Consider the following 13940-nt stretch of genomic DNA (forward strand, 5'->3'; position numbering starts at 1 on the left):
ATAACTTCAGGGGAAAGAATGAAAAAAGAATATAAAATATATTGCCTTCTCTTTTCCTCTTCCGTGTTCTCCTCAGTAATGGGGTCATCTAGGTTCCTTTCTCTGTGAGAACAACAAAGAAATCAAAAAGAGAGAATGTCAGATTAAAAGTAACACCTTCAAAAGAAATGCAAGGGATTTGTCACAGGTAAGAATGATTGGTATGATGTAATCATCCGAGGGCTTCTCAGCTATTAAGGCATTCGTATGTTAAGTACAAAATATTATCCTAAATTACATAACAACTAATACTTCCAGTAAAATATCATTCTTCCAAGATTTTAAAATATTAAAATGTTCCACAAGATTATTGTATTCTCATTGAGTGACATGATCAAAACTAAGTTTTCTGAAGAGCTCTAATGCTAGCATATATTCCATGATGTTTCAGTCTCTGTTTGGCTGACATAAGCAACTGGAAATGCTAAGCATCTTGCCTGGCAAATCTCTGCCATAGCAGTGATGCTTTCTGATATTGCGGGGGGGGGGGGGGGGGAAGTACACCTCAAGCAAAGTCCTTAATTGTTAATGTACCAAAACATTAGAAAGGTTTTTGAAACATAAACAACTTTATATACAACTGAAGAATAGAACTGCCAAGCTATTTCTCTGAACCCAAAATCCCAGGATTACTGAGTCAGCACAAACCATGATCATACTAGCCAGGGAATACTGGAGTTCCAGTCCAAAAAGTAATCCTATGAAAGTCTGAGAATAACAACATGATGACATCAAGGGAGTAAATCCCATAATTCTCTTGTTCTTAAAAATGTCACTTATAATCAGACATAATTAAACTTCAGTGCAATTAATATGCCCCAGAGAGGAGTTGGAGTGAAATACTTTTTTTGCAGAGCTCCAAGTAATTGTTTCTAGGCCCAGGGTGACTCTGAAGGCTTCCTTGTTAATTATAGATGTTCACATCAGGTAGTCTCCACAAAGTCTATGCAATGATGTGGGGCTTATCTGCTCTGGTCACAAATCCTGAAGGGGCCCTGAGGTCACTCCTGGCTGTCTTAATGAAGCCTTGAGTCTTTAATGTGGGGTAAACAAGATTGAACTGGTTTAGCCCTAGACCAAGGAAAGTCAGGGAGCGTTCTGAAGTTTCGCCAAAATCCTGGAGAAGCCCCAAATTTTGAGAAGAGTGTGGACAGCAGACCACCTTCAAGGTGAATGGACCAGTTATCCAAATGTGTTGATACTGTTATCCCCTTTTCCTTGCACGCATCAGCACAGGACAAAACTTGAGAGATGGCTCAAGTCGTGTCACCCCTGATACCATTGCAGATAGTCACAAAGCTGTTAAGCGGTCACAAAGATCTTAATAAATTTAAGATAATTAAACTAAAAAAAATAGGCAAACAAACAAATGGAACCAGGCAATGAGAAGAAAAGCAGGAGTTTAAGAAATATGCTCACCCATCTGTGGGACTTTCTGAAGTAAATGTCAGACCCATCACTTGAGCTGTTGTTAGCAATACAGGCAGAAAGGATGGCTTAGGCACTGAAAGGTGATCTCTTCTGTACTAAAAATGTTTATGACCTTCCAGAACATATGTAGATATAGTCTTACAACTGGAAAATCCTGTTAGCAACCTCCGCCTTAATATTGTTTTGACCATTCCTTGACCAAAATATTTTTGATTGTTTTCAACCTGGTGCCCTCCAAATGTTTGTGACTACCTCTCCAAAAAACGTTCATTCTTTGGGGGGATTTGACGTAAGGTCTCTTTCACTTCCTTTGTGGAAATTTTACTGTCCTTTCACATCACACAATTACCATGAATTGGGCTTTTGATATCTGCTGGGGTTTAGTTTCATGGCCCTTTGTGGAAACCAAAACTCAAAAATCCTCAGGTCCCATTATATGCAATTGATTAGTAAAGTGGTGTCCCTTATAAAAATGGCAAAATCAAAATTTGATTTTGGAATTTAAAAAAAATTCAAGCCACAAATAGTTGAATCTGTGGATACAGGCACCACAGATGCAGAGACAGATTGTTCTTTGACACCACATTAATGCTTATGGCTGCATCCCTTTAAAAATCCTGGGATTTTTAGTGTGCTGAAGCACTGGAGCTCACTGGCAGGGAATTCTAGCAACCATATGGAATTAGAAAGCCCAGGTTCTTTAAGATGGAGTGGTATCAAAAGGATAACTGTCTAGTGAAACGAAACCTTGAATATTTGGGGAATAAGTTCAAAAAATTACTGCTGTCACACCAGCTGAAATACAATAAGCCTGGGCTGACAATACTTTCAAGAAGAGAAACATAAATACAGCAAAAGCAGCAGAGAATCAAGAGGTCACACAACCATCCCAATTACTCTTAGCTATAGTGTGGATGATGTAAAAATTGAGCAGAACCGTCCTACACTTCTTGGCACATGAGATCTCCCTGCCTCCAAGGTCTGTTATTCCCTGTCAAACTCTGGATAAGGTTTGATGCTCATGCAGATAATTTCTGAAAATACTTAAAATATAGTCTGTATCCAGTGTCACTTTTTTTACAAGATGGGAATGGAAGGGCCCAGCAGGAGGAGGTATATGAGCTAGAGACATGATTCCATGTAACTGTTCTCACAGATGGAAAAAGTTACTTTTTGGACTGCAACACTCAGAATCCTTCAGCAAGAATAGCTAATGCTCTGGCTACTTTGTCATTAAAAGGAATATCTATGAAGCTCATGATATTTTTGGACACTCTTGAGTAAAGAAATCCATATCTACATATGTGTCGGAATAATAAATATATGATAAAGGGAAAGCTCATGAACTCAGTTTTGTTCTCCACGCCATGTTCTTGGAGGACACAGCCCTGGGACACATTTTGTGTGAAAAATGTTCTGTAACAGCAAAGAATTTCACCAATATTGTCATTACTTTTCACTGGCAATTTCCATAATTGTAGGAAAACATATTGTTCTCTCCAGTACTTGAGTCATGGGAACTAAGAGTCAACAACTTCTGTGGTTTGCCACTGAGGTTTTCATCATTGGGCTATATCTTCTAGAAGTATTGCAACAGATACAGTTGCATAGTTTGCACTGGCCCAAAGTGATTCATGGGAAGCTTGTAGGAAGATATTTTTCTTCTTTATTACTTGGTCAAATCAACCGGCTTTTAGGGGATGCTTACCACCTATGCCATTGTTCTATGACCTGATTATAGAGGTAAAGGTGAGTCTAATTTTATATATTGAATAACTAAGCAAAGTTACTGTATTATCCAATACTAGCTAAGAGGTCCCATCTTTAGATCTTACTTTTAGTTGCATATGTACATAGTAGTATATACAATGAAGACCAAGTACAAGCCACTTTGGCTCCATAGTTCTAGTCCTGGGTGAAGGCTAACTTTTGTCCAAATTTCCAACAAAGAGGGTCCCACTGACATTAGCATTAATATTGGTGCATTTAGTCTTTAGTGGGTTTTACCCTTTATCTTCTGCAGCATTCTCATGGTCTATACCTCACTGAAAGTATTTGAAATTGGGGCTTCAATGGGTATCTTTAATACAAAAGCTACATAGCTAAGGCAATATGTAATGTTGTTTCTTGAAGAAATAGCACTAGGAAGCATCTAAACATTCAGCTGAAATAAAGATGGGGCTTGTGTTTGGTTTTGATCATAATGCCAACTTTCAGATTCTGCTATCACATAAATCAGAACCATACAGTGGGTTTAAAAAGCAATTTAGATGCATTAGAACAATAACTGTAGTCAAAGGTTCAGGAACAAATGGATTAAACAACTCATGGCCGAGTGCCGCCATTGAGCAGAATAAGCTTGCAGGGGAAAGACATGGTGGTGTGCTCACAAATTGGGTGTAAACTTCTTTTTCTTCTTCTGAAAGATCAGATCTGCAATACATTCATAATCTGAATTGCCTTCCCCTGCTCACACTTCTATACTACTAAACAGTAGACCTTCTCAGATCCTGACAGCTCCTTGGGAAGAGTTTCAACTGGGGTGAAAAGGAGTACAGAATAACATACTCCCAAAGGGGTTTGGGCAGGGAGGGGGATGTTTTATTTGTTTGTTTATGAGAATTATGTATTTCCCTCCAAGTTCTTCTACAGAGGATAATGTGCTACCCTAGCCTTCCATAGTTGCCTTCAAAGGGAGGTAATTTGCCCTCTTGAACAAATCTTGCCAAGAAAACCCCTTGATAGGTTCACCTTAAGCTTTCCACTAAGATCTTTCTTGAAGTCACATTGTAACTAAATCGATAGGAGGCAATAATGGAAGTTACATTGGTTTAGAAATTATATTACAGTGTAGTATTTGACCGACCACATCTCCTTCTATGAACCTACCCGAGCCCTGAGATCTTCAGGAGATACCCTTCTCTTAGTCCCACCTCCATCACAAGCTCGGTTGGAGGGAATGAGTGAGTGGGCCTTCTCTCTCATTGGCTGTCCCTTGACTCTGGAACTTTCTTCTTCCCTGGGAAGCCAGAATGGCCCCTTCCTGCTCTCCTTTAGGCAGCAGAGTAAAGCCTTTTTATTCAGGCAGACTTTTAAAGAAAAAGGTTTTTAAGATCATCAGGGGCTGCTGTGATTTGATATGCTTTTAATGATGTTTAATACTGCTTTGATACTTGTATGTTTTAAGTTATATTGCAATGCTTTTAGTTGTGAAATGCCTTGAGTCTCCGTATGGAGAGAAAAATGGGATATAAATAAACATAATAAACATAATAATAATAATAATAATAATAATAATAATAATAATAATAAGTAATTTGATTGCAAGACTCACCCCTTGCTGTGTCCATTAGATGCATGATTTACTTGGGTGACATCATCCAGTTCTTGGTGTCTTCAAAGGTGAAACAAAAACAAAGGAAGTTTTTGGTAAATTGGGGGTGAGGTGGGAGAGCAACCCACTTCCATTTCCAGCAAAGAGACTATGTGTTCACGCCCACTCTCATACAACAAATGTAACTTTTTAAGATCACTAGCAGCTTTGACCTATTTGTATCACCTCTACGTTTATGCATTGTATTAGAAATCCCTGATAGGATTATAGAAGGGCAACAACTCCCATATTTATATTAATGATTTACTGTATATCTCTGATTCTATGGAACCTTATTACAGGCACCAGATTCCATCTGATCTTGAAAACTAAATAAAGACAACTTTGGTTACTGCTTGGAATGAATACCAGTTGCTGGAAGCTATATTTTAAAGGAAAAAACCTGGTAAAACCACCTTTAAGTATTTCTTATACAAGAAAACCCTTGGAAAAATTCATGAGATCACCATAAATCAGCAGGCAACTTGTAGGCACACGCACAGAGATATCTATGTTCATTGAGGACAATCAGCAGAGAAGAGAGCATCTAAATCCAATGTTTCCAAATCTAGCTGAGCTCCAGGAACACAGCAAGGGAACACTGCTGGAAGAATCTCAAAATGTCATACTATTCTTATTTTGCCTGAGTTCTCCTCAAAGCCTGGTCCTGCAAAATAAATGAAATAAAATAGCCTTCTGAGACTCACCTCTGGTCTTGTTTCTTAACTTTGTCTTTGTTTTGAGTGAAATTGTCCAGGCCTTGGTTTCTTCCAGAATGAACAAAATCAATGGAAAGAAATACACATATAATTCAGAGATCATGTAGCTAGAATTTCATATTCAAAGTACATCAACCAGAATCTTAATACCTCAAGTTAGAGTATATGCATGACCATGTTAGTTGTTTCATTTTTCACCAAAGAAAATGTAAGGCAGCTAGAACAAATAGTTTGGTATTAGCTGGTTGTAATAAGCAGTCTCCTAGTAGCATATATTTCTCAGCCCTCTTCCTCAGGTATTTAACACAGAATCATCATTCTTTACACCAGTTTCCATCTACCTTTAAGATATGAACAATAACATTTAGCTGAGAAATAGACAAGAAGGAGTTGGTGCAACATCCATATATTTGACAGAAAGAGATAGGTGAGCTAAACCACCTCCTTCCAGTGGCCTTTGGGGAGTGGGAAGAGCCAAAGCTAAGGGGAATTCTCTCAAGGGTCCTTGGGGGGAAATGGGACTGAAGGCTAACTCATTTTGGAGTCTCCAAACATCTGCACTATATACTCGTATGTTGTTGTTGTTGTTCATTCGTTCAGTCGCTTCTGACTCTTTGTGACCTCATGGACCATCCCACGCCAGAGCTCCCTTTTGGCCGTCACCTCCCCCAGCTCCTTCAGAGTCAAGCCAGTCCCTTCAAGGATACCATCCATCCATCTTGCCCTTGGTCGGCCCCTCTTCCTTTTTCCTTCCATTTTCCCCAGCATAATTCTCTTCTCTAAGCTTTCCTTTCTTCTCATGATGTTGCCAAAATACTTCATCTTTGCCTCTACTATCCCTCCAATGAACAGTCGGGCTTTATTTCCTGAAATATGGACTGGTTGGATCTCCTTGCGGTATAATCGTATACAAGCATAGAAATTTTAGTTTAAAAAAATTAACCCACCAAAATGAGGTCAACTTATCCATGGATCAATAGAGGCAAGAGCTTACTCTGTCCTAGGAGAACCTCTAAAAGAAGCACTGACATCCTCTATTCTCTCTGCTGTAGTGCCACTTCTGGCCTATTTTTGAATGTCTGAATAGGAAAATGGTGGAGGGGGGGGGGCTGAGTTGGCAATGGGAATTTTCCCTCTTTGCAGAATCCATGGATCATCTCAAAATCCATAACCCAAATCCTCTTTCAACTTATACATGACATCAACTTATACACTAGTATATAGGGTAGCCCCCACCCAGGCCCATAGCCAGGATTTTGATTTGGGGGGTGTGTGAATTTGATTGGGGGGGGGGGCTGAGGATGTACCCTGGCAAACCTTTTGTATCATTATCCCAATACCCCCATGCATATGGGATAGATTGAGCACAGTGATCAAGAAACATAACAGTTTAAATAATGTACCAGTAAGGCCTTATCACTGAGAATTTCAGGGGGGGGGGGGCTGAAGCCCCTCAAACCCCCCCCCCCCCCCACATGCCTGCCCCCACCCTTGTGGTCATAGTGGCATACTACCCTATCTTTTCAGATTCCCCTAGGAGAAGAGCAGGCCATTCTCTGTCGGAAAACTATCAGATCTTCCAACTGTGGTTGTGAACCATTTGAACAATTTTCTGCATGTAATCTTTATTCCCAGTCCTCTATTTTTCACACTGCAAGCATAACCCATACATAGATTAATCTTTGAAAATAAATAGGGTAACAAGGTCTTACTTCTGGTTGGTTTTATTCTCTTTGGCTTTGACTTTAATGAGGTTTTCCAAGTCTTGGTTTCTTTGGAGATGAAAATCAATAGAAGAAGGAATTAGAGAAATATTTCAGAGGTCAAGTATGCAGCGTTATAAATTTCATCTCCAAAATATATAAAGCGCATGGCATCTTTATAGCTGAAATTGAAGTATATTTATGGCAATTTTATTGTTAAGCTAGATTTAATTTTTGAACAAAGAAAATGTTGAAATGTTTAGACACATGCTGTCCTTTGTAAATATCCCTTATGCTTTATGTTAACCCTAGTGCACTAAATAGACAAAATTAAGATACACAATATAAAACTTGTACTGTGGGCATCAATGTTTAAGATATGAACAATAGCATGTGGCTGCTGCAATGAGATTTCTAATACAGTGTAGAATATTGAAATGTCCCATCTTTAAAAGAGCAATTCTGTCAATAGAATCAAGTGTGTTTTATCCAGACACACAGAATTAGGAAAGACATGGACTAAAACCAAAAATAAAATTAAATGAACTAAATGTGAATTTCTTGTATGATGGTGTATTTCCTCATTTCAATAAATTCCAACATCCTTCTCTTTGGAATAAATTTCAGGTTCTCTGAAATGGAACCAACCCATTGATTGCAGATCACTTGAACTCATATTGTCTATGAGTTAAAATAAAAGACTGCATTATAAAGTAGCAGTATAATTCTCAGCTACTTTTATTGTTGAAGGAAGCAACAAGAAATTTCAATTAAAAATTCAGTTGCAGGAAAGCATGAAAAATGGCAGTTGACTATTGACTAGGCTACAAATGACTATTTGTAGCCTAGAATTTCTTCTGCAATTGGATTTTTAATACAGAGAAGATATTTTCTGCACACACAATATTATTTCCATGCAGAAATATTTTTTTACACAAGGCAAAAAAGGCTGTAATTTAGAACTTACTATGTGAAAGAAAAATCACACATGGGTTCCTTGCACAGAAAAGAGCATTTTCTATGCCGAAAAAAATCATGTCTAACATTTGCACAGAAAAGACAAACTGAAACTTCTAATCAGTCCAGTCCAGATATGATCCTGTTCTTTGGCATTAATCTAGATCATTTATTCTCATTCTAAAATGACATCCAAATATAATAAATAATATAATATGGATATATAGTTATAAACATATTATACCTTTTAACATTGGAATGTATTTTAATTATGTTGAATATGTATTAATTTTAATCCAATTTATTTTTAAGTTAACATTGTATGTTTTTAGACACTGTATAGGTGCCATATGTAAGACACCTTGAGTCCCCCTTGGGGTAGAGAAAGGCAAGATATAAATACAGTAAATAAATAAGTAAATACCTCCCAGCTCTGTCTGTAGTTGGAGATCTGTTACCATCCGTTTTATTTAATTTCAATGGAGATATCTGCCTATAAAACAAGTAAAATAGATTTAAATAACAAAAATACTTTTTTAAAAAAACCCCACACAATTAGACATTAGGTAGATAGTGAAATTGTTATTAATTTTCCAGACAAACTAAAAAAAAGTAAATCTTGGGACAATCTGATATTTATTAATGAGGAAAGCTCTCATGGTTCTTACTTTTTTCCCCTTTAAAAAACCTGCAAGCAACAAAACCGGAAGAAGTTTCTCAATATTAAAATGTACAGACTTACTATAATATTTATTTATTTATTTACCACATTTCTATCCTACCCCTCTCAACCATGAAAAGAACTCAGGGTGGCCTTACAAAGGCAACAGTTTAATGCCATATATTAATACATTGGTAAATAAACAAAAATGTTAAAACCAAACCCATTAAAAATGTTAAAGTCTAGCAGTAGATAAAAAGGAAAAGTTCAAAGTGAACTCATGTCTGCATTTTATTTTAATTTATAGGATTACATGGAAAAAATTAATTTTAAGTTCATACTTTGGGAGAAGTAATGGTAAGCCCTATGTCTCAAGGGAATGTTTTTAGAAAGAGTCTTGAAAAGGTAGATCAGGCTGTCTGCCAGAAAACAGCCAGGCCAGCTCCTGATCACATCGGGTCAGGAGTAAGCATCTAAATATAGAGATAAGTCATAGCCAGGTTCACTTTCTGGGGTCATGGTGATGTTACGCATGAATTGCAATCTTTTCCTCAGTCTTTTACTAACATACATAAACAATGCATTTTTATTTGTGTGAGAGTACAATCAGTTCCCCACACTAATGGGTTCAACTTTTGAGGATTTGATTATATGCAGATTTGATTAATATTTTTCCTACAAATCTCTAGGTCCTAAAGTATGACCCTATGGTCAGTGCCCCCTGGAAGTTAACCTTTGGAAGCCTTAGAGATAGCTAGGCCCCATCTATTCTGACCATTTAATGCAGATTGAACAGTATTAAATGGTCAGTGTAGATTCCTATAATGCAATTTAACTGCATTGAGCTGAATTATTTCAGTCAACGCTGACCATATAGTGCAGTTTGATCAGTATTTAATAGTCATTGTAGATAGGGCCTAATAGATTAACAATTCTCTAGGCATTAACAATTCTCTAGGCAGTGTCATTATATGGACAACTTTTGCCAGGTGTTGACCACAGAGTTGCACGGGAGCACCTAGAGATTCCTAGATAGGATACTGCTCTGGGAATGTTAGGTCACCCAGTATGATTCTATGGTCAGCTATTGAATCAGCCTGGAGGAGGTAGGGATTCCTGGAAAGATGTTGTCTTGGGTGAAATAAACAGCACTCCTAACCCAGTGAATGTGGAAGGCCTACTGTACTTAGAAACATATAATATTCCTTAAACAGACAAAAGAGGAAGGGACAGTGTTCAGCATCAGGTTGCCATTGATTTCTTTTTAGCAGGCATATTGTATTCATACAGAGTTAAGTAAGGGACATTGTGGCATAGCCAAATAAAACGAATCTGAAACTGACTCCCCAATACTGCAAAAGGACTTTTCTAAGAGTGGGTACACACTCCAGGTTTGTGGAAGTCTTGAATAGAGGGGTAGGTTTACATGCCATTTGCCTGCCAGCCAACAGAAAAGGAAGATAGTCTTCTGCCACAGGGTTCATTCTTATAGCAGTACTGATACATATATGTCTAGTTCACACGAAAAGTTGCAGCAAAGTATGAACTGGAGGCTTGAAATAGGCAGCTGTGTGCTATTGATGCTCTCAGATATACCAGAGGAAGTTATCCTGCTGCCAGGATTGAGTTATAGTTCAGCTCCTGATATAGCTGACTTTTTCTTGTGGATCAGAGGAGACAACAACATGTCATTTGCTACAGGCAGAAAATGTGTTTGGCCAGCTAGGTAGATCATCCAGAGAAGTAGCAGTAAATCTCTATTGAACCTTCTGTCGGATACTGGCCTTTAGACATGCCAAGTGTCAATAGGATCATCCAAATGACTGAAACCATAAATGAAACATCTAGGGATCAAGATCAAGAAAAGTAACATTGGCAAGGGGAACAGTATCTGCAGTGTGAATCATCAATTGAGATATATGAACATGCCGCCCAACCATCAGTATCTCAATGTCTAAGCCAGGCACTCTAGATGAAATACAATCACTCTCCAGCATTGCTGTTCCACCAAATAAATCAAAGTGTCTCTTTTTCCCATGAATAAAAGTTAATGCTGATTGAGTTGGCAATATAGCAGCTCATCATCAATAAGGGGCAATGCTAAAAACATCTCTGTAAAATCTGGAGAAAGTTTAAATATCAATTCAATCACAAAGAACAATGAAAAAATCAGTGGCAAAATGTCTCCCAAATTGAAGTTTATTTGCTGAGGACACCATTACCAAGAGGATGAATATGATCATACCACACAGAAAATTTGAGGAACAAAGGGGCATAACCTATAGCTATGACAGAGTAAATGTTTAAGGCTTCAGCATCAATATAATGAGAGCAGAAAATACATGAACATGAACAATGATTACTAAATGCATTTCAGGAATATGTTGTTGTTAGTGGCGTGCTCTTTACTGATCTTAGATGTAGTCAAAGCATTATGAGTAAGAGTGTAATTGTATGCATATGTACTCAGAGTTAATGTTCGTTACTTGCATTGAAGGTAATGTATGAGATACATGAGCATTAGAAAGGACATATAAAAACGTCTTTTAAAACTAAAGCAAATGATACTTTAAATCCAAATTGGTAGTCCCAACTAGAGTACAACCACCAAATCAGAATGGCAACTAGATGCAAAATATTTCTGTGAATTGTATTGAACTACTGTACTTTAGACCAAATGTTAGGTCTAGAGTAGAGTAGATCAGCACCATTCACAGTAATATTGATGGGTCCAATTCCCATTCTAGTTTTGTGGTTGTACTCTAATTGAGACTACTAATTTAATTTAAGACAATATTTCAGTGGCTTGGATCCAGATTTAAGGTACATCTACAGTGTAGTATTAATGCAACTTGACTCCTTTTTAACTTCCACAATTCAATGCTGTGGAATCCTGGGAGTTGTAGTTTGACAGTCTTTAGCCTTTGCTACTAAAGAGGGCCAGTGCCTCACCAAGCTACAACTCCCTTCATTCCATGGCATTGAGTCATGGCATGTAAAGTGGCGTCAAACTGCATTAATCCTACAATGCTGCAAGTTGCTTCTGGTTGCCACATGCACAATGGAGGACCTTCTTATAGCAACACCAGAAGCACTCCAAGTAGCGAGCTACTGGTCAGAGGATATTTAGTATAATGCCAAATTGTAAAACTTTGTGTTTTTAAATACATTACAACCGTGCCCTTGGTTTGCTTTTGAGATGATATATAAATAATCCTACAATACAGATCAGTAGTTGGTCTTCTAGTTGTTTTGGATTTTGACTTCCAGAAATCCTAACGAGTTTACGAGCTGTTAGGAATTGTGGAAGCTGAAATCCAAAACACCTGGAAGACCAAAGGTGGTCCTCCAATTGTTTTGGACTTTGAATTCCAGAAATCCCAACCACTTTACAAGCTGTTAGGAATTGTGGAAGCTAAAGTCCAAAACACCTGGAGGACCAAAAACTGGGAACCACTTGTATAGATGCAGCTCTCAGTATGCACACCAAAATCAATGAAATCTATGTCACTTAGGACTTGCTTATGTCCAACTGATTATGACTGGTTGATTCCCAATGCAAGCAACTCTAAATCCATTCTAATTTGTTTTACTGCCACACAAACAGCAAGCAACCAGAACAAATATTTGTCCTGAGCATGGAGAACGTTGCGTAGAGATTGATGGAGCAAATCCAATATGGCTCTTCTTATGTTCTTATTAGCCTATTCAAAATGGAATCATACCTTTATGTGGGCAATTTGCATAAGGATGTTGACGTAAACACACAAAAAACAAAACAAGTGGCAATGCTGATGTTCTTTTCCAGTGGAAGAGTTCACAATGGAAAAGGGCAATCTATTGTCAAAGCCAAAGAGGATTGCCTCCTGTCCCTGTGCCCTCCATACGTCACTGACCGTCTGCTTTGGAAGGGCTGAGGCTATTTGTGTCCCGGTCAGTCCTCATGGGGCAATTTATGAGCCAGCCAGTAAATGAAGCTTATACGGGGCGTTTGCTCCAATTCAGGAGGGAGTCTCCCTCTGTGCCAAGACGTTGACCAGACAGAGCCAGGCTGATTAACATTCACCTCACAGAAGGCTAGGCCACAAATGGGAGCCAAGGATTAGGAAACTAAATAGAGTCATGAAGGAGAATTTACAGCAGGCATGGGCGAGCTTGGGCCCTTCAGGTGTTTTGGACTTCAATTCCCACCATTCCTAACAGCCTCAGGCCCTTGCCTTTCCCCCCTCAGCCGCTTAAGGGGGGAAAGGAAAAGGCCTGAGACTGTTAGGAATGGTGGGAGTTGAAGTCCAAAATACCTGAAGGGCCCAAGTTGGCCCATGCCTGCTTTACAGTCTGCCCAAAATCTCTTGAGTTGCTCAGTATGGTGATTTCTAGATTAAATAAGCATTTGCATAGATGGGAAAGGAAGCTGTAATGAAGCTGTTTTTAATGTGTTTATTGATGTTGTGATATGATAGGTGCAGGCCAACATTTGCTGTGGTTGCCTTAGATAATGTGTTGCCATAGTGACGTAGGCCTCCAGGTAGAAGCAAAAGGGGCAGAGCTAAATGCCACTGGTGAAGAGAGAGCCAGTCTTTGGTGAGAAAACCAAAGAGGAAAGTTGGTTCTGGTGTGTTGAGAAACCGAACCAAGGGATTTAAGTCTTCAGCCTGTGTGTTTAGAGTGTCAATTGGACCTGTTTAAATTAGCAATTAGCTCATGAGTAAGGAGAAAAAGAAACCCCAGTAGTAATCCATAACTTCAGTGGGGATAGCTGAAGGGAGAAAAAGGCAAGCCAGGGCCTTGAATTGTCAGTTAAGAAAAGGAAGATATTTTGCAGTGAAATAAGTTTAAAAACAGTCTGGTGGAAGTAAAAGCCATACTGAGAGTTATATTGGAAACTGTTACAAGTATTGGTGTTAACTAAAGTCAACTGTAACAACATTTAAAGGAATACAAGAAAACCATCAAACTTTGTACACCTGTGAATCCTTGAATAAATATTTCCTTGATCAGTTCTTTATAATTAAGACTCAAGTCCATTTATTGAGAAGAAGATTTACCTCAGAAGAAGG

At 38.3% G+C, this 13940-nt stretch overlaps 1 protein-coding gene across 5 annotated transcripts in view; it reads right to left on the reverse strand.

The window, feature by feature from the left end:
* Window positions 1–13940, reverse strand: part of SCEL (sciellin) — a 73069-nt gene that overhangs the window by 15195 nt on the left and 43934 nt on the right. For 3 of the 5 annotated variants that reach the window (XM_060769467.2, XM_060769466.2, XM_060769463.2), the window contains exons 12-16: window positions 8647–8715; window positions 7275–7334; window positions 5551–5610; window positions 4805–4864; window positions 46–102 (exon numbers count right to left, since the gene is read on the reverse strand). In XM_060769467.2, coding sequence (XP_060625450.2) covers window positions 46–102; window positions 4805–4864; window positions 5551–5610; window positions 7275–7334; window positions 8647–8715 — 306 coding nt within the window. The remainder of the gene's footprint in view (window positions 1–45; window positions 103–4804; window positions 4865–5550; window positions 5611–7274; window positions 7335–8646; window positions 8716–13940) is intronic. The other 2 variants (XM_060769464.2, XM_060769465.2) reach the window with 2 other exon arrangements.

This window comes from Anolis sagrei, chromosome 3 (genome assembly GCF_037176765.1).
Source record: "Anolis sagrei isolate rAnoSag1 chromosome 3, rAnoSag1.mat, whole genome shotgun sequence".
NCBI classification, from domain to species: domain Eukaryota; kingdom Metazoa; phylum Chordata; class Lepidosauria; order Squamata; family Dactyloidae; genus Anolis; species Anolis sagrei.